Here is a 19,823-nt window from a genome sequence, read left to right on the forward strand (position 1 = left end):
CCACACTATTTTAGTGTTTCTCAAGTTTACCTCTTCCTCTCTTTTTTTTCCTCCCACATTAACTAAGTATTTATGGGCTATGCCAAGACTACTACACAGGACACACCAATACCTAATTACTCTTTCCTCCACTAAATTCTTACCTGCTTGATTTACTCTTACCTGCTTGATTTACTCAACAAAATGGGAATGTCTACTCTGTCACAGGGAATGACAACACTGAACAAGGCAGATATAGTTCTTGTCCTCATGGAAATAATATCTATCTCATGGATTGTACAGTGCTTGGCATAAAGTGCTCACTAAGGATGGGCTGTTACATACACCTCTCTGAATGAAAAGAGGAGTTTGTCCACTGAAGGTATGGAGGAAAGTTCTCATGAAATACTCCCCTCCTTGAAGCACCCTGACAACTCATTTCTCTCTGTAGCTGCGTTGCCTTGCTCCTGCCCCATCTGGAGATGGCCTTGGCCCCAGGCTGAGCAGAGGAACAGCCCAGTCTATCTATTCTCAGTAGCTCAGTTTCCAGACACTAAACTTTCCATGACCCCAGTTGAATTTGAATATTGGAGAAGTTGACCCTGATCTGGAACTTTGGCTTTGAGGCCATGTCATTATGGGACAAAAATGACTATACAGGCCTCTGATACCTGTCACTGCCAACTGTTAGCGGGCAGTGCTAATGACTGTGATGACAGGCAGCTGCACCTCACCAGAACTTCATGCTACTTCTTTTTGCTACGGATAAAAGGCATTCAATGGCAGTTTCCAAGGATCTTGGGTGACATTTACATTCATCCTGACACCTGGGTTAGCCAAAAGCCTGTTTTGGGCTTCTGCTACATCACTCGAAGTTGCCCATCCGCCCCAGGACAAAGATCCTGCCCTACCTCCCAGATGCAGGACCAAACACTCATCCTTCAAAAGCCATGGACACAAGGTTATTTCTCATCCTTTCTTTGGTGTTTGCCTTTCAGTAGTTAGAAAACCTTGACCCCACTGAGAGGCCTAGTGGGAAGGGCCTTAGCCACTTAGGGGTGGCAGTGGCTGTAAGGCAAAAGAGCCAATGAGGTTGAGAGTATTGTTTATGGTAGACTTGGCTGCTTTCCAGCTATGAAAGAAGGTTAAGGTCATTTAGGGGGTGGGGAGGGAGGAGCCTGGGAAAAGAACTACTGGCCACACCCCTGGGCTCTCTACTGGCAAAGGCTCTATTTACTTCTCAAAAGGGAATTACTCACAGCTCAGTGGCTAGCAGTTCCTGGCCTGTGCTAACAGCAGTCAGAAACTGGAGACCAGGCTAGGCTCCCCCTGCATTGCAAGAGAGCAGATGAAAGGAACCCAGGAAACCAAACTCCTAGGCAATGCTCCTCACACAGCCCAGAAATGCACTTGCTACACTAGACAGTGGAGTTCAAGAGACCCAGAGCAAAATTAGCCATTAGCATTATTATTGCTCACCAAAATATAGATACGAAAATTTTCTGTTTCTTCCTGAAGAGTCCTAGGAAATTGTCTTGGTCAATGGTTAGCCAATTGTCTCTATTTCTCCCTCTCTCAATACAGAAAGACTAGTTACTCATTCCTGTCCCTAACTCAAATATTAACAACCATAAGCAGTTTGATGAACACTTGGAATTCTTTCGATAATTTTACCTTATGCTAAATAGAACAAAAAACAAGTCTTGCTTGCTGAGCTCCACTGTTAGATCCAGTTACATTTGGTTGTCCTCTGACCCACGAAGGTGCAGCCTGGTGAATTAGGAAGAGCATGGGCCTTGGATTCAGGGAGATCTTGGTTGGTAGGTGAGCTCATACAAGCCATTTTCCTCAACTATAAAATGGAAGCCAGAATACTGAACTCACAGGCATGGGACTTTTTTATGTACTATGTCTGGTACACATGTAGGTACTCAATAGAGAGCTGTTGTTTCAAGTTTCACTTCTAAGTCTCCACAATAATTTCTCTGTAACTGGTTCTGGTTTCTTGTTCTCTCGAAGTGGATGAACAGAGAAGTTATATATTGTAACACTGGCCTATAAAAGTAATTGCATGTGGCCAACGTCTACATTTCATTAATCAACTATGTGCCACACTGTGCTATAGGACAGGAATATAGTGAACAAAATAACAACCCCACCCTCAGAGAGCTTACATTCCAGTGTAAAGACCACAAAATACACACACACACACACACACACACACAAAAACACAAGTACAACGTATAACATGCCAGATGGTAACAAGCACTACAAAGAAAATTTAGACAGAAAAGGGAAATAAGGCAAGGGATCAGATTGCTATTTTAAATAGGGTGGCCAGGGAAAGCTTCATTGGTATATTTAAGCAGACTTGAAGAAAACTTCACTCATGCAGTTATCTGGCGAGAAAACTTCACCCATGCAGTTATCTGGACAGAGGAATGGTAAGTGCAAAGGGCCCACGGTGGAGACAGCCCTGTATAGTGCAGTCAGCAATGAGGAAGAGAAGAGCCCAGAGAGGAAACAACAAGCTAGATAACTGAGGGCCTTGGAGGTTGTTGTAACAATCTGGAGTTTTACTTACAATGAGAAGCACTTTCTTTTTTTAAGATTTTATTTATTTTTAGAGAGAGGAAAAAGGGAGAGGGAACCATCAATGTGTAGTTGTCTCTTGAGTGCCCCCTACTGGGGGGACCAGGCCGGAAACCCAGGCATGTGTCCTGACTGGGAATTGAACCGGCAACTCTTTGGTTTGCAGGCCCACGCTCAATCCACTGCACTACACCAGCCAGGGCCACCAAAGGATTTTTGTCTAACTTGGTTTTAAAGGCAGCATTTTGGTTGCTATGTAGAGAATGGGTTCAACCAAGCGAAGCAGAAGCACTGCCAGTTTGGAGGATATTTCAAGAATTCAAGAACGATACGGTAGTGTCTTAAACTACAGTAGTAGTGACTGGAATAAGGATTAATTTTTGAAGAATGCTAACAGACTGGATATGAAAATTAGTCAAGGACTTTTTTTTTTGCCAAGCAATGGAACTGTCATTTACTGAAACAACTATGGGAGAGGCTAGTTTCTAGGGGGGAAGATGGCATTTTAGTTTGGGCATGTTCAAATTAAACTTTCACAGATGTCAAGAAAGCAGCCAAATGCTCTCATCTGTAATTAGGGGAGAGAGCCAGTCGGGAGAAATTAATGGTTAAGTTGGAAGCTGCTTCCAGATAAACGGGTGTCTTATTAACAACTTCTTTTTAAAATTTAATCTTTGTATTTTTCCATTACCATTTAATAACAATTTCTAAGGAAAATAGAGATCACCCCCTTTGCCAACTATTACCAAAAGTTTCTAGAGCAGTGATTTTCAACTGGCATGCTGCAAGAATTTTTAAAGCATGTTAATACCTAGCTAGTTGGGACAGAGCTCTTTTTCCTTAGATTGTCAAAAAATGACAGCCATCTGGCGTAAATTACACCTTTCTGCCCTGACCGGTGTGACTCAATTGGCTGAGTGTTTCCCCACAAAGCAAAGGGTCATGGGTTTCATTTCCAGTGAGGGCACATGCCTGGGTTGTGGGCTGGTCCCAGGTTGGGGCACATATGAGAGACAACTGATCAATGTTTCTCTCAAACATTGATGTTTCTCTCCCTCTACCCCATCTCTAAATAAAATATTTAAAAAATAATTTTCTGCCCTGGCTGGTGTAGCTCAGTGGATTGAGTGTGGGCCTGCAAACCACACGATCGCAGTTCAATTCCCAGTCAGGGCACATGACTGGGTTGCAGGCCACTTCCCAGCAGGGGACTCATGAGAGGCAACCATACATTGGTATTTCTCTCCTTCTCCTTCCCTTCCCCCCTCTAAAGATAAATAAAATTAAAAAAAATTTGTTACAACGGCAAAAAATGTATTTTTTGGTGTGCACAGAATTTTAGTAATTAGCTTATACGCGCCACAAGATGAAAAAGGTCGAAAATGTTCTAGAGTATCGTCAACTTCTTTGGCTATTTAAACCCAATTTATCTTGTGCTTTTAATACCTAAAACTTCCTCTTTCAGGTGAAATGATGTCGGCTTTCTTAAATTTAAACGGACACCGTGGAAAGACAGCACACCAAGGAAGAGTTGCAAGAAGAGGAACCACATCCCCAAAAGGTCAAGCTTTTAAATAGTCTGAAAACAATAAAAAGCCTCACAAATGTCTTACCAAGATTTAATGTACATTTATTCTTAACACGTGGAACATATAGTATAAAGATTTCATACTGAATAAATGATATTCATTAAGCCAAAAAAGGAAAAAAGGAGGAATTTACATCAAGTTTTAGCTACATTGTTTGAAATACAAATATGCAGATTTTATCACTGAAAAAATCTCAATTGTGTTTCTTCATCAGGAACTTCAACTGAACCTAGAACTTCACACCTCGATTAGAAAGAAAACAAAACAAAACAAAAACCCAGAAAAAAATAAACTATAAGTTGATTGGCTGCTGAGACAGCAAGGACTTTTTACAGAGACCTGTACAGCATCGCGCCAAGAGGGATGATGTCTGGCAAGAGATTAAATAGCTTTGTCTCGCTTTGTGCAGGTCACCAACTTGTTAACTCGTCATACTATAAAGGGGTAGCTGGGAGGGGGAACCAAACTGTGGGGACCCAACCAAGGGTATGTGCAATGTACAACGTCATATATATACACACGTGGCAGCACAGCGGCTGCAGCTAAAGGTTAAAACCAGTTCTAAGAGGTGATCTCAGGGTTATTCATACAATCAAGGAGGAGAGAAAGAGGTCAGGGTGTTGTAGGTTCACACATGATACTTTGGGGGAAAAGCCTTTTTTTTTCTCCTCAACATTTAACTAAAAACATTTTTAAAAACTACAGCTTGCTGCTGACCCAGCTTTTTTTTTCTGTTTCCATGTGAGACATTATTATTACAGTATGTTTACAGTATCAGGTGTACAGTACAGTACATGGAAGGGTCTACACTCTACTGCACAGGCCTCTCTAGCGAACAGGGTCTGTCCACAACTGTGAAATTTTCGGCTCCTGCAAGATTGTGAATGTTACAACAATAAATCACACACAGTTCAGCAGTCACCTTATTTTGTCCTTCAGAGGCTTTTTTTGTATTTTTTTTTTTAACCATTAAAAACAGTTATGAAATGTGGCGTCCCATTGATGCAAGGACCGGGAAAGCCATTTTTATTTAATTTTTTTTCCCCAAACTCACTGTAAACAACAGTAACTTTGGTTAAAATAAAAAAAGTCTTCTAAGTAGGCAGAGCTTTGTCTTTTCAAATAGGGTGAGGTCCTGAGGGGAGTTAGGTGAGGACAAGGAACAGAAAGGTAGAAAGGTAGAAAGGTGAGGGGGGCTGGGAGAAAAGAGAAATAGGAGAGACTTTTTTCCCAAGGGAGAAGCTGGACAGCACAGGGTAAACTGGATTCTGAGGTGGTTTTGCATAAATAAAGGGCAACAGTCAGTTTCTAAGTTCACACACGCACACACACACAGGGAGGGAGGTGTCCCACGGCTGTCATGACTGGCCAATCAAAAACAGTACGTCACAGATGACTTGTGAAACCAATGAGTTCATCAATGGTGATACCGAGATGTCCAACAGCCGTGACTCGTACAGCGTGAACTCTGAGTGGTTTTCGTCCACCTTGGCCAGGGCCAGCAGCGCACGGGCAGCCCGCCGCATCATGTCCACACTAGTTGGCTCAAAGGGTGGGTTCTGCATGTGGAGCAGGCTTGCCTGGCTCTGTTGGAACTGTGTGGCAGCAAGGCTGTCCTCCAGGAAGCCCAGGAGGTTGCCGATGCTGCCCTTCTGCACTGCGATGGCACGGGCTGCCAGGCTGTCACCCTGCGCCAGGTTGGCCAGCAGTACCACGGCCATCTCCCGGCATACTGGGTTCTTTCGGTCACTGAGGAAGCGCACCATGGTGCTATACAACTTCTCCAGGCGGCTGAAGGGGGGTGTGGCAAGGATCAGGTCCACATTGTTGTCCTGGATGCTGAGTTTGCTGAGGGTTTCCAAGACCAGTCTCTGGGGGGAAAGGACGGCATTGGGGCCCAAGGTGGAGAAGGGGTCCTGGGCTTCAGCTGAAGGGCACACTGCCCAGTGTAGGAGTCCATCCAGGACAGGCAGGCAAATGCTCTCAGGGTACGGGGAGAGGTCCAACTGCCCCGAGATATTGGCTAGTGTGACCAAGGTGTTTTCCCGGAGCATCTCCAAGCAGTCCCACCACCACTCCACTTTGTTGCAGCTCACCCCTTGGTCCTGTTCCTCCTCCTTCTCATAAGTTAGTGGTGCCTGCTTCCGTTCTGGATGCTTGTGATGTAGAAGGATCAGCTTGCCCAGGATTAGCAGCAGCCCTGGGTGTTTAGACATCTCAAAGTCGTTACCTGGCACAAATGACAGGCTTCGGATAGTATTGGAGACACAGACACAACGCTTGGCAAGGGAATCCTGCCAGTCCAGAAGGGTACACAGTGGGGTCTCATCTTTACTGTGAGGTTCATCCTCTAGGATCTTGATGTTCCGGTGGCTCTGTGCTGGGCTGATGCCAAATGGAAACTTGCTGCTCTCCTTGGTAGCCTCTGTACTCTTAGCTCCCTCCTCGGTCAATGTGCTAGACCGAGTGGACAACATATCATCCATAGTGGCTGTGATCCGTTTTTCTGGGGGGCCATCAGGTGGGGGGCCCTCTTGTTCTGTTGTCCCTTGTGTACACTCTCCTGCTATGACATGTTTCCGGGTGACTGGTAGGCAGGGCATATGAGGCTGAGTAGGCAGAAGCTCTGTCTTGCTCTCAAAGTGGGTCTGGATATGCTCAGTGGTGTCCCCCCCACCAATCCGCCAGTGCAGCAGGCCACTGTCAAACTCCTGCACGCGCCCAAGCTTATCTGAGCAGTCCACCACAAATGGGTCATTCTTCTGCACGATCTTTACTGGAAGTTTGTCAAACTTACTAGTAAGTTTCTCCTCGCTATTTTCTGAGGCTGCCTTGTCCTTGCCTGAAAAGGCCATCTCCTCATCATTTTCAACTATTTCCTCTTCTTCCTCCTCTAATTTAGGACCTAGAAAATCTTCCTCATCTTCACCCTCTACCGGGGCTGGACTAGACGCCTTGCTGAATCTCCCAGGGTCCAGTAGTGTTCTCTGTCCTGGGTCACCCACCTCATACTCCTTTAAAATGCCAAAGATCTCAATCAGGCAACGTCGGAAATATTCCACAAGGAGTTCTAGCAACCCTGGGAGCTAAAGAGAAAGAACAGGAAATAAATTAAGGGAGAAAAGTGAGCTAAAATAAGAATCCTTGACTTGAGAGATCCCCAAGGGTCTTCTATATGCTCTCCCCCATTTTCTTCCAGGTCAGACATTTGCATCACTGCAAAAGGCAGAGGTGTTTCCTTCCGAAAACTCTCCACACCGAGTCCTTTAATCTCTCCCATGGCCAGCACAACGTTCTTCATTCTGCCCACCTAACCTACCTTCACTCAAACCTGCCTCCAGGATGGAAATGTTAACCAACAGCCCTGCACTTCACTACAATTGTCACCATCTCTCAGCCTCCTCTCACAACCAATTCCTGCTTTTCTTTACTAGGTCCAGTTTCCTACCCATTGGTCACTGTCACTGTTCCTCTTAGAATACTACATATATCCCACTGCTAAGTGGAGCACAAGGCTAGGCATGGTGGGATGATCCCTCACAATATAAGCTGAGGGAGGGAATGTAGTATAGACAGATGTTTATCTGTTCTCTTCTCTACAAGCTCCCCAACATTATAGGAGGCTGGACATTCATATATCATGCAACAGAATGAACGGGATGAGGCAAACACTGGTCCAAGCTGATGCTAGGGTCACCCAAATTCCAGCTTGGATCCTGTCTAGGCTATTTACCTCTAGAAGAAAACACTAATTTCTTTTTTTTTTAAAGATTCTATTTCTTTATTTATCTTTAGAGGGGAAGGGAAGGAGAGAAATATCAATGTATGGTTGCCTCTTGTGAGTCCCCTGCTGGGAACTAGCCTGCAACCCAGGCATGTGACCTGACTGGGAACTGAACCGCGATCGTGTGGTTCGCGGGCCCGCGGGCCCGTGCTCAATCCACTGAGCTACACCAGCCAGGTCGAAAATGCTAATTTCTAATCAGATCAATAGCAGAATGAAAATAATAAGGGCTTTTGAATAGAAAGATCTAGGTTTCAATTCTGGCTTTTCCAGGAACTAGCTGGATGATTTAACTTTCTAAGCTGTAGTTTTTTCCATCTTTCCGGAAATTCCTAAACTTCACAGGATTGTTCTGAGGTCTAAATGAAATATATCTAATACATAGACTATGGAAATTGATCAATAAATATTTCTTCACTTTCTTATGGGAGATGATATTATGCAATAAAGTCAGGTTTTAGGAGTCAGAAGGACTCTGTTAGGACTTGGACAGTTAGCTCGGTTGGTTACAGTATTGTCCCAATATGCCAAGGTTGTGGCTTTGATCCTGGTCAGGGCACATACAAGAATCAACCAATGAATGCATAAATAAGAGGAACAAAAAAACTGATGTCTCTCTTTATGTCCCTCCCTCCTGCTCTCTCTCAAATCTATAAATAAAAAGAAAGAAAAAAAACCCCTTTCAACAGCTGTGTGAACCTAGAAAAAGACAAAGACTCTGAGCATATGGCCACACCTGCCTCAGAAGGCTGTTGTATGAAAGAAAATATGAAGAACCTGGCACAAAATAAAGACAAAATAAACAGTAATAATTAATAACAACGGCTCCTTAGTCGGCTCCTAGATAGATGAGTTGGTTGGTAGACACTACGAATGATCAAAAGAAAGAGTAGGATGGTGCAGCAGAAACTCTTCCCAGTTACTGAGAAAACTCCACGTGCATGTCTTGTGGAGAGAGGGTCTGGAGAATCACCTCTGCAAGAACATTATGAAATCTCTCCATCCCCTTAACCCTTGCCCCAAGCACTTCCCATCCTACACTTTAAGCAAATGGGATGGAGAAGAATCTCTTCTATTCATATTAGATGAAATAAGAAAGGGAATTAAAGAAACTATTCTGCTCACTGATAAAGACCATAGGTTCTTCTTGGTAGTCTAGAAAACATGGTGTCCTCACTGACATCCACAGAATCTGCCTTTCTTACCAATACTGAAGAGGTTCTATCCAATTCCTTTTGAAATCAATACTGATACCTCACACACAAATTATTACTGTTCTCAGTATTCTGGGCCCACGGGCAGTGGCCAAGGGCTGGCAAGGAAGATATTGGAGAAGGAACGGGAGAGAGACCATGTTGCCTGGGGATAGTGTAAATTCCCAGTGTCACTTAACATCATTGACTTTAAGAAGATATCAGGCCCTCGCAACCTTCCAATCTTCTCTAGGTACCTGTACTCACCTGACTGAGGTTGAAGGTCATGATACTGTTGTCATCATACAACAGGATGTTAATGGTGTCTAATGCCCATGTGCTCTCTGCCAGCAGCCCAGATTTGAGGGACATCATTACTCGCCATGCCTCTGGAGTTCCTGAAAGAAAACTTCCAGGTCATCCATCCACCAAGCCCAGGATGGCTGGAAGTCATCCCTAGGGCTGGCCGATCAGTCAGGCTACTATGAAGATAACAAATAGGGGCAGTTCCTATCTGGGAGATGGCAGACATCTACTTCTCAAGGCTTTTATAGGCCCTCTTAGGACATCACTGAGTAGCAATTCCTTTAAGTAAAAGCCTGAAATCAGCTGATTTCTTTCTTACACAAATTTCTTTGGTTCTGTTTTAGTCAACACTGGTCCAGATTTTACTTCATGCAGAGTATTAAGATGGAGGGAGAACAATGGACAAGATGGAAGGGGCAGAATACACAACCAAATCAGGGAGGTCTCCTTACCAATATCTTTCATAGTGAGTCGCCTCCTCTGTTTCAACACAGGCTGTGTGGCTTCAACAGAGCCAGGCGGGAAGGTGATGTCCCTCCGGATCATGGGGGGCTGCACAGGGGCAGGTGCTATGTGCGAGGCAGGTACAGGGGGCCCTGCCTTTTGCATCTTCATCCCAGTGTGTAGGAATGGAGACTTGCTAGGAGAGGTGCGATTCTCCATTGGCCGAGGCAGGGGAGCAGGGCTGGATACCTGAGGAATGTGATTCTGCATGCTTGGTGGGGGCTGGTAGTTGGAAGGAGGGGGCCTTGTCATGGTGGGTACAGGGGCAGAGGGACCATATGGGGGCTGGCGTGTGCCATGGGAAGGCCATGAGCCTTCATGGTTAGCCCTCTGATCCGTATGCAGCATTTCATCTGTTCGGTTCACACCATGATAGGCGGGGCCTTGTGGGGCAGAGCCTGTGCTCTGCCTATTGGTGTAATTGTAGGTCATGTCATTGCGCCCTTGCCACATGGTGCCTTGCTGAGCAACCTCAGCTGATGCCTGTATGGGGCCACCCATCATTTGAGGTGGTATGTTCTGCTGGGCACTGGAACCAGGGGGTGCTGAGACACGGTCTCGGCCAAACTGGAATGGAAACTGGTTCTGGGGGCCACTTGCTGGTCGGCGCTCAGTAGCAGCAGCGGCAGTGGCAGGATATGCATTGCCATACTGGTTGTACACATCTTGCTGAGGTGAAGGCTGGGCAGCTTGTTGCTGGCTGGCAGGCTGGGGCTGGGCTGGAGGCAATTGCTGCTGCTGGGGCTGCCCCTGCCCTGTGCTGTATGGCACACTGTACATCTCCCCTTCATGCCGCTTGGCAGTAGGGCCGTATGTGCTATCCATTGGCCGCTTGTAATTCTAAGACAGGGACAAGCAGAAGGAAGTTAATACTTTGTTCTCAGGGACACAAGAACTACAGCTGCCAGGACAGCTACACCAGACACTCACTGGGCTTGCTTCTGCCCCTCTAGAAGAGACGCAGACTCTAGAGAACAAAGGAATAATCTTCTCAAAGTATTTTTCAAAATTATCTCTGAAAGCAAGGATTATTCTTTCTTCCTCTCTGGCTCTCCCTTACTCTAAGTAGAAGAACTAAAGAAAAGTTCAAAAATCAAAATAAAAGGCCTGTTTCTAATTCTTCTGGAGAACTAGAAACTGAACTGGATTCCAAATAGAATAGAGATTAAGGACATGGCTGTTTAGGCAGAACTGGCTATTTGGGTGGGAGAAGACCACTAAAGTATCTAGAGTGAGATTCTTAGACTTTTCACCTTAGATTTCTAACTGGCTTTGTGTGTCAGTCCACCCTGATACCCTCCTTACCTGCTGCTGTTGCTGATACATTGTGGTCTGCTGGCTGGGGAAGGGGCTGCTAGAAGGGGTGCCTTGAGTGAACTGATTGCCATAGGAATCATGTCTGCAAGGAGGGAGAAAAACAGGATCACGGTGGGAAATGGCAAAGCCCAAGGCACAGAGGCATTGAGGCCAGGCTTCACTCACCGTTGCTGCTGTTGCTGCTGCTGGGGAGGGTAGCGGCTAGGAGAATACATCCCCGAGTCTGGGTTGGAAGGCATGAGATTCGGCTGTGGGGCTCCAGTGCCCATGTTTCCCTCGGGTCCCATTCCAGGCTCCGTCCTAAGCAAAATAGGAGAAGCACATAAGTCCACTATAGCTGTGGGAATTCTGGGGTGGGACAGGAGTGGGGGCCATGCTTACCTTACTCTGTCATAAGGACCTCCATAAGGATAGTGCTGTCGTGGTCCCATTGCCACATTTGCCAGGCCAGGGCCGGCAGCTCGGCTGTAGGGGTCCCCCATCCCGCCGTTGGGGCCCTGCCCTGAGGACATGAAGGGATCACTCCCTGGAGCTGAGTGTAGAAAGGCAGGCAGTGAGCAAACTACTAGATGAGCCAGTCTGGCAATCCACCCCTTGCTTGCCCCAAAGACCCATGCCTTCTTCAGAGCTGTATTTTGTTCCTTTTGTTTTCCTGATAGGTTTAAAACAGATCTAAAGAGGCCTCAATCAACAAAGAACATGTACTTCTTAAGGGGTAATAGGGTGAGACTAGGGAGAGGAAGACAAGACAGAAGGCGGGGATGAAGATGGGGGGTTAGGTTTGAAAATGTCCATCTCAGAAGATGGCTTGACAAGAACCCTGAATCACTTTCAATCTATCAACCCACTTCCTCAGCTCTGTCCTCAATGGTAAAAGGCCAATAGCAAATTGGTCACCTTTCCTCATGCTGCCATAAGGATCCTTATTTGGCTCGTAGGACATGCGCCCCATCATGTCAGAGGTATTCATACTGGGCTGGTACCCAGGGTTTGGAGTCATGGAATTCCGTTTCTGGAATGTGGGGTCACCTCCATCAGGAAAAGCATCCTGGATCCCAACTGAATTGCTCCTGCTCCAGAGCAAGGAAAGTCAATTAAATCACAAATAAAGCAATTCCTCTGATAATACAGGATGCAGGGGAGTCACTGGCTGGGCAGCCAGAGCAGAGACCCCACCAGGAGGCATAGGAGCTCTTGCACTTCTGCCCAGGGCCTCCCAAACCACCTGCCCCTGCTTGTAGTCTTACCTCATGCCTGGCAAGGGGGGGATCTGACTGTGTGGTGTGGATGCTGGAGTTGGTGGCTTCAAGTCTCCCCCTTCTGCCATGGAACTACTGGTTGACTGAGGTGTCTGTGGCCCCTGCATAGACCCTGATCCAGCTGTGGACAGAGATGCAGGGTGAGCAGGACAGTGTTTAACTCTCACAGAGACCCATGCCCTGGGATCTCTTCTGAAAGGATTGTTGTAAGGCCAAAGCCAGGATTCTTTAAAGCCTAAATCACCTTCTCCACAGGAAATCTCAGCAAGACCAGGTAATAAAAAAAGGGAATTTGAGGGCTCAATAGTGGTCCTTGCTGTTTCACATTGGGAGAATATGAGTGGTATGGCGATGCCATCACCATGCTGTCGATTCCTTGAGTCTCCACCAGATTCCTTGACTATTTTACTCCCCCTCACCCCCACCCCAGGACCCTGCTAACCATGTAATGCCGGTGCACAAGTTCCCATTCAGAGCCCCTGGAATCATGTGTATAAAGGTCCCAAACCAGCAGTGTACATTTGGAACATAGGAGTTCCCATTCTCAAACATCTAGCAGTATCACCACTCAGGTTCAAATGTTCCTCTAAGCTGATAAGCACAGAATTACCAATAATTAATGTTTCCATTAGTTAACATCCCCAGAAGCATATATCCCACTGCTTGGTGAGTCACCTCAGGTATTCATTATACCCCCAGAGGTCAACATCAGAGCACACATCTGTTTACACCAACCTTCTAGGAATCCTGGCCTTTCCATGCTTGCCCAGTCACCAGCCTCTTCTCAGAAAGGAGGGTGGGCAGAGACACTCCCATCAGAGTGTTGCATTCATATCTCTTCCCCATGTCCTCCTTCCCATTCATTACCATTTCAGCTCCCTAGGGAATTGAGGGCTCTAGTTTGAGCTGCATTCTAAGGCACTGACATCAGTGGGCCAAAGTTCCCAGATAGTCTTGCCTCACTGCTATTCATCAGATTACCTCGCTCCTCTGATGTCCCTCCTACTCACCAGGTGCACGGTGAAAATGAAAATTTAAGGGCTACTGTAGACTACCTCTGAAAGGAGTTGCCACTGCCCACTCTTTAGTCTGCCAACTTGTTATGCCCCATGATAGGAAAGAGTCCGCATCCCTGGAGGTCAGTGCTGGTGAACAAGAACTTGGACCCTTGGATACTACCCTTGAAGGGTTAGCCTTGGTAGGGCTCACCCAAACCCCACCTGGAGAAGGAGGCTGGATTTTGGGCTGGGACTTCTTGGAATCAGCAGCTGCAAAGATGTCTGGGGGTGGGTCTTCTCCCCGTTCAATCTTGCACTCAAAGGCATAGAGACACTGGATATACTGCTTTTTCAAGGAGCTGGCAGCACTGCTTGAAGTGCCGACATTGAGGTTGGTCGCAAGTTCCCGCCATTTTTTGTTCTTGTTGACCTGCACAACCAACCAAAAGAGTCGGGGTACATCTTCTTGCCCATAAGTCCCAAACTCCATCAGACAGACTACCAGGTACCCATCTCTTATGGAATCACAATTCTCAGTGAACCACAAAAGTTAACCCTGCTCCACAGTGATGGCTGGCTTTCCTCTACCTTTGGCAGGCTCTATCCACAGACAACTATTAGACAAAGCTAATAGGGCGAAATTCATATCACTGTTAGAGAGAATGGGATTAAGAAGGTATGGTCTTTACACATGTGTACTACTGAAAAATTTATGTGCATATCATCAGATCCAACTCTATTTTAAATGTACCAATAAAAATTAACATTTCATAAAATAGAAATATGTGGTAATATCAACAGATTAACTTGCTTTGTCAAACTGGGAGTTTTCACATCTGATTTCTTTTTTCAGTGTGCGCTCTATGCAATTTGACATTCTATTCCACTACTCTCCTTCATCCCAGTGACATATAACTACAAGCCCCTTTCTCTTGCCAATCACTGTCCTGATTGCCCAGGTGGCTCTAGGCTCTGTGACTTCTTTTGTACCTGCCCAGAAGCCAGCCTACTCTTACCTCCTTTCCTCAGCCTCAGGACACAGAATTCCCAATCCCTAGGGTTACTCTTTCTGCTCTAGCCAAGCAGGTCTCCCTCTTCATGAATTCTTATGCTTATTTGCCCACCATGTGGTAAGTCTATGGAGACCTCAAGGGCTGAGAGTGCTGGCTTTCCAGTCCCCAACCCACAAAGGAAATTCAGTATGTTTGTGATACCTGTTGATTTAATACCAATGATGCTAGAGAGAAGAGTGATAAAGAAGCAAAGAAAAGAACAAACTAAACAGAGAAAAAGTGACCAGGAAAACTTCTAGAGCAGGGAGATGGCGTTGGCAGGGTACATTCCAGATTCCCATCTCCAGGCCATCTGGGTCAGTCAACTGGAACATGGCCCCTCCTTCTACCTAAACCCTACTAACCCTTTAGAAAAGCTCAGGACTCATCTTTTATCTTCCTGGAACCCTCACAAACAACTTGTAACAGCTATCTTTCCCCTCTGAACTGTCTTTAAAGTCCAATTATATCATAGCACCTAAAAGGTTGGGATCCTTCTGCAAACTAAGACAGGCCCAGGCTTTGAGATTCCCTCCTGTACCCTCATCTTAAGTTCAGAAGCCCACTCAATTATGCTCCCTTGCCGTACAAACAGGAGGCCTGTGTGTGAGAAATAGTGCCAGGGAGAATGGCACGAATAAGTCCAGGGTCACCTCAGAAGTCTTTGTGGCTTTGCTTCCCACGCCACTTATATGGCAGTGTGCACGTGTCTTGTTTTGTTTTCCTTTGTGGGGGAGGGAAATAAAGCCTGAAGGGAGAAGGAATTCATAACTGACTGTTGGTTGGCTTTATTCCAATCACTTTCTTTTCTGCTGGTGACAGCTGTTTTCCTCTTCTGATTTAGGTTTGGAATACATCCCTCCCAGCCACGCCTCCCCTGAGCTCAGCCACAAACTCAGAACCAACAGCAGTCTCCTGGTCTAACGAGTACAGTACACACATAGGAGGAAAGATGCAAGTCACAGTGTGCTGTTTTGTCAGGGTTGCCTCACCTGTTTGCCTCCTGGGCTAAGTGTAAAACAAAGCTGTAAGGTATTAGGGTAGAGGCTCAGGGTGGTGATCAGTTCAGAGGTTTGTAGTAGAGGTGAATTCATTCACTTTAGTCTCCCATACAGATAACTAAACACAATTCCCTACCTACATCTCCTTTCACAAACAATTTCTGTTAAATTGCTCCTGAAATCCCATCTTTACTATGAAATTTCTTAGAAAGGGTCTAAGAAATTAGCCAGCAACTACTCTGGCTGCCCCTATACAATCTTGCAGACCAATTTATGTGGTAGATATCTTGCTGAAAGCTTTATTATTTCTAGCCTTACACAGTATAGCAAGGTACACTGTCCCTACTTCACAGATAAGAAATATTAGGGCTCAGAGTGGTTATAATAAACCTTTATCAAGGTCATGTAATAAATGGCTAAGACAGGGTTCAAAACCAAGCAATTTCTCCAAATCTTGCCCTTGGGTACTAAGCCAGATTGCCTCTCATGGAATCAAAATGCCTATAGACTTTTTCTATCTTTGCAACCCAGTAGTAACCTAGACATATGGTAAACACAATGCTAACGCTTCATCCTAGCCAGGAAGTCTCAGACTTCTGGGAGCCTGTGCTCTCAGGTCCATCAGTATATGACTCATGGAGCAGGGGAGGGTAATATCCCTGTGGGATGCATGATGCTAGGTGAGGCCACTCAATACCTTAAGAGAGGCTGCGGAAACCACAGGGAAGCCAACTGCCAGGCACTCACCTGAGTCAATCCACCAATCTCCTTCACAGACACATAGAGGCGATAGAGGTCCAGAGGTTTCCTACCCACAGCAGGCAGATTTGTCATGCCCATGGCCTTCTCCTCAGTGAAGGCCAGATAACGGTCCACCCACATCTTCCTCTCAGGCTCACCACCCAGCTCATACAACTTGGTGATCTTCTCATTGGTTGTAGTAGAAGAACTGGATTTCTGGAAGGAGCAGGTCAAGATTCTTAGGAACTGGTTAGATCCAAAGCCTATGCTAAGGGTCTTAGAAGTCCCTTAATTAAAGCAGTAATAAAGGCTCTTATTCTGGAGTGGTTACTAACACCTGCCCTGCCTTCATAAAGTTGAAAGACCAAAAGGGAGCTAGACTTTCTCCCTATAAAGAAAGAAAAATACTATATATTATACATTGTGTGCTGTGCTAGATGCCTTTACATATCAGGCATTTATAAATTATCCTCCTCTTAAAAGATAAAGAAGCAGGCACAAGGAGGCCATGCCTAAGACCTCACAGCTTTGAAGCAGCAGGGTTGAGTCAAATCCTTGTCCACCTGACATCGATGTCACTCCCAGTTCCACACTACTCACCCAGGAGCCTGCACACACTTCCATAGATGGTTTCAGAGAACTCAAGAAACTCTAATTATGATCTTAAGACAATGGGACACACTAAAACAAAAAGAAACTCTACCTCCTCTCAAGAAAAAAAGAGTCTTCCAACTGCTTGGAAGGCTTTGCACAGTATCCTATCCAAAACAGGAAGATGACTAGAAGGGCCTGGGAGCCAGAGGTGAAGGTCCACAGGAGGTGGTAGCTATGATTTTTAATTTCCCCTACTTTATAATATAGGGAAAATAAGGTATGACAAAGGGCAGAAAAGTTTCAAATAACTCTAATGCTGAACAGGTCCCCAGTTTGCCACATGGCCCAACAGAGAGCACACTTAGGAACAACCTATGGGGGGCCAAGGACTGAAATCCCACCTGCCTCATCTTCCCCATAGAATATAGGGTACCAATCATTCCTGTGGCTCTTAGTATGGTCCAGGAAGAGAAGAACAACTAGTTGTCAATGGCACATACCATCTATCAATGCATAAGAACAGAGGGCTCAATTTCACAGAGAATTCTACACTGCAGATCTGATTTTTCCTCCATAACAGGCAGCTGTGAGAAGATATATCAGGACCCTCAGAATAACTCAAACCTAATTCAGTGAGCTATTATCATGGGACCCTTCATGATAACAAGAGGAAACAACAACCTTTCTCTTGAGACAATCTACTTGGTGTCATAAAAAATGATAGAGTCTAATCATCCTCAACTTTTTCCTTTCTATCACTGGAAAGGATGGGACAGAAAGTTGAGGAGTCAAGTTATAAATCATTACTTTGGATTTGGATTCTGTCTTGGGCGTTCCATCAGCTTTGTTGTTCATTTTGGTGGCTGGAGTTAACTTGACATCCCCAAGGCCCATCATCTCTGGGCTGGCTGCCATCCCTACGAAAGAGAGAAAAAAAAATTCCTATGTTTAATAGGTTTGTGACATGAAGATCACTCTGGAAGAAATCCCTAGAGTGAGCAATGACCAGAACATACCTGCTGAATTGTTGGCCATGGTTCCACCCATGGGATATGGAGGTCCCTGAGGGTTGATCATGCCAGCCATACTATTAATCCCTTGTCCATAGGGAGGTCCAGTTCCCATTATGCCCCCTTGATTCATATTGGGGTAGCCTGGTGGCCTGAGAAAGAACATGGAGAGAGGGGAGTTAGAGACACTGAGCTTTCAGATCTGGACTTAAGCTAAATATAGAGTTATGTGAGCCAAGATCACCTAGTTAGGTTTACAAAGAAAAGTGTACGGGACCCTGAAACCATAATCACGCACTACCTGACCTAAATATTTTTATCTTTTACCTCCCACAGAAGGTTCTAAGAGGATTCAAGCCCCAAATGGGAGATCATAGGTTAATCTGAAAGGAAACACTCCTTCAGGAATGAAGGCCTAACCTGTCTCTTAAATAGTGTCAGCCTCTAAGGCACCTATAGAGTCACATGTGCTTCCATTTAAGAGCCCTCTCTATGACAAAGAGGACTATATTGCTCAATTTTACCACTTTTTTGTTACATCAAACCCCAACCAAACTGGAGCCCTCAACAGTAAAGTACCTGGTGGTGGCAGGGGAGGCTTTGCTTTGCACTCTTGATGGGCCTACTACATACTATGCTTTTATCATTCTGAAGTATTAACCAAACCCACCTCTTCACAGTTACAGTCAATCACCCTAATCTACCTTGGTTCGTCAAAATCCCAATAAGACCTGTCACTTTAAGAACCGTAGGTACCAAAAATGGAGTACAAGGACAGAGCCTCCAAAAACAGAAATCATATTCATTGAAGTCCATGGCCAAGGAAGAAGAGATGAATCTTCAAGTCATTAAACTGTATCACACGAGCCTTCTGCACTTTAGCACCAGAGTCAAATGCACATAGAACAGTAGAAGAAATGGCAAACCATAACTCTACCATTCTTTTATTTCTCATACCACAGATCTAAGTCAAGTGTATCATTAAAAATCCTTTAAAGAAACTAAAACACTAGATGACAAAAGAAATGAAGAAACTCTGAAGACTTATTTTTACTAATCAAAATAACCTGTGCTTTGTGAAGTTCTTTACATATGATATCTGGTGATATGAAATTTGATAACAATTTTCTAGGATGCTTAAGAACCAGAACTTTTGCCTTGACCCATGTGGCCCACTTTGTAGGGGCGTTGTACCACAGGTTCGATTCCCAGTCAGGGCACATGTCTGGGTTGCAGGCCCAATCCCTGGTAGGGCGCGGGGTGTAGAAGAGACAACTGACTGACGCTTCTCTCTCTCCCTCTCTCTCTCTAGGAATAAATACATAAAATCTTTTTTTATAAAAAGCTGGTGTTTACTATTAAAAAAAAAGAATTAGAACTTCTGTTGTGTTTTCCACTATAAAAAAATCTAGTTTTTAAAGAGCTCTTAATAAAATGCATATTTACCAAGATGACATTGTTTAGGTCCAGAAGTACCTCAATAATCTGAATGATGCCACCATTTACTTCCTTGCACTAACACCCTCTTCACTTCCAAGGCCTTACCTGTTTTGGATAGAGTTGGCAGCAACATGCATGGCGACAGCAGTTTCTTGAGTTTTCCGGTTCATGCCCCCTGGTGGGGGACACATCCCCGACCCGACCTGAGGTGGCATATTGGCCATGTTAGGGCCATATGGCCGGTTGCCCATGGAGGCGTGACTCATTCTCCCTGGAGGGAGTGTGCCATAAGGTGGGATGCCAGGCTGCCCATGCATCTGACCTCCAGCACCCATAGGGTTCATACTTCCAGCCATGCCTGCACTAGGGTAGTTAGCGTTGGGCAAGGCATTATAGTTTGGCTGCCTGGGGTAGCCTCCTGGAAGAGGAAGAAGGAAAGACGATACAGAGACTTGGTTAGTGAT

General features: G+C 45.4%; 1 protein-coding gene across 3 annotated transcripts in view; it reads right to left on the minus strand.

Annotated features, from left to right (window-relative positions):
* Positions 1 to 5,114: 5,114 nt before the first annotated feature.
* The window catches only part of ARID1A (AT-rich interaction domain 1A), a 67,595-nt gene continuing 52,886 nt past the window's right edge, over positions 5,115 to 19,823 (minus strand). For 2 of the 3 annotated variants that reach the window (XM_037032884.1, XM_037032881.1), the window contains exons 8-20: positions 19,465 to 19,777; positions 17,926 to 18,071; positions 17,717 to 17,826; positions 16,322 to 16,531; positions 13,744 to 13,951; positions 12,512 to 12,644; positions 12,162 to 12,337; positions 11,646 to 11,796; positions 11,430 to 11,564; positions 11,253 to 11,346; positions 9,896 to 10,787; positions 9,405 to 9,535; positions 5,115 to 7,246 (exon numbers count right to left, since the gene is read on the minus strand). In XM_037032884.1, the coding sequence (XP_036888779.1) occupies positions 5,519 to 7,246; positions 9,405 to 9,535; positions 9,896 to 10,787; positions 11,253 to 11,346; positions 11,430 to 11,564; positions 11,646 to 11,796; positions 12,162 to 12,337; positions 12,512 to 12,644; positions 13,744 to 13,951; positions 16,322 to 16,531; positions 17,717 to 17,826; positions 17,926 to 18,071; positions 19,465 to 19,777 (4,427 nt within the window). In that variant the 3' untranslated portion in view covers positions 5,115 to 5,518. The remainder of the gene's footprint in view (positions 7,247 to 9,404; positions 9,536 to 9,895; positions 10,788 to 11,252; positions 11,347 to 11,429; positions 11,565 to 11,645; positions 11,797 to 12,161; positions 12,338 to 12,511; positions 12,645 to 13,743; positions 13,952 to 16,321; positions 16,532 to 17,716; positions 17,827 to 17,925; positions 18,072 to 19,464; positions 19,778 to 19,823) is intronic. The other variant, XM_037032882.1, reaches the window with a different exon arrangement.

The sequence above is a fragment of the Sturnira hondurensis genome, unplaced genomic scaffold (genome assembly GCF_014824575.4).
Source record: "Sturnira hondurensis isolate 20B ecotype Veracruz unplaced genomic scaffold, ASM1482457v3 Scaffold0021555, whole genome shotgun sequence".
NCBI lineage: Eukaryota > Metazoa > Chordata > Mammalia > Chiroptera > Phyllostomidae > Sturnira > Sturnira hondurensis.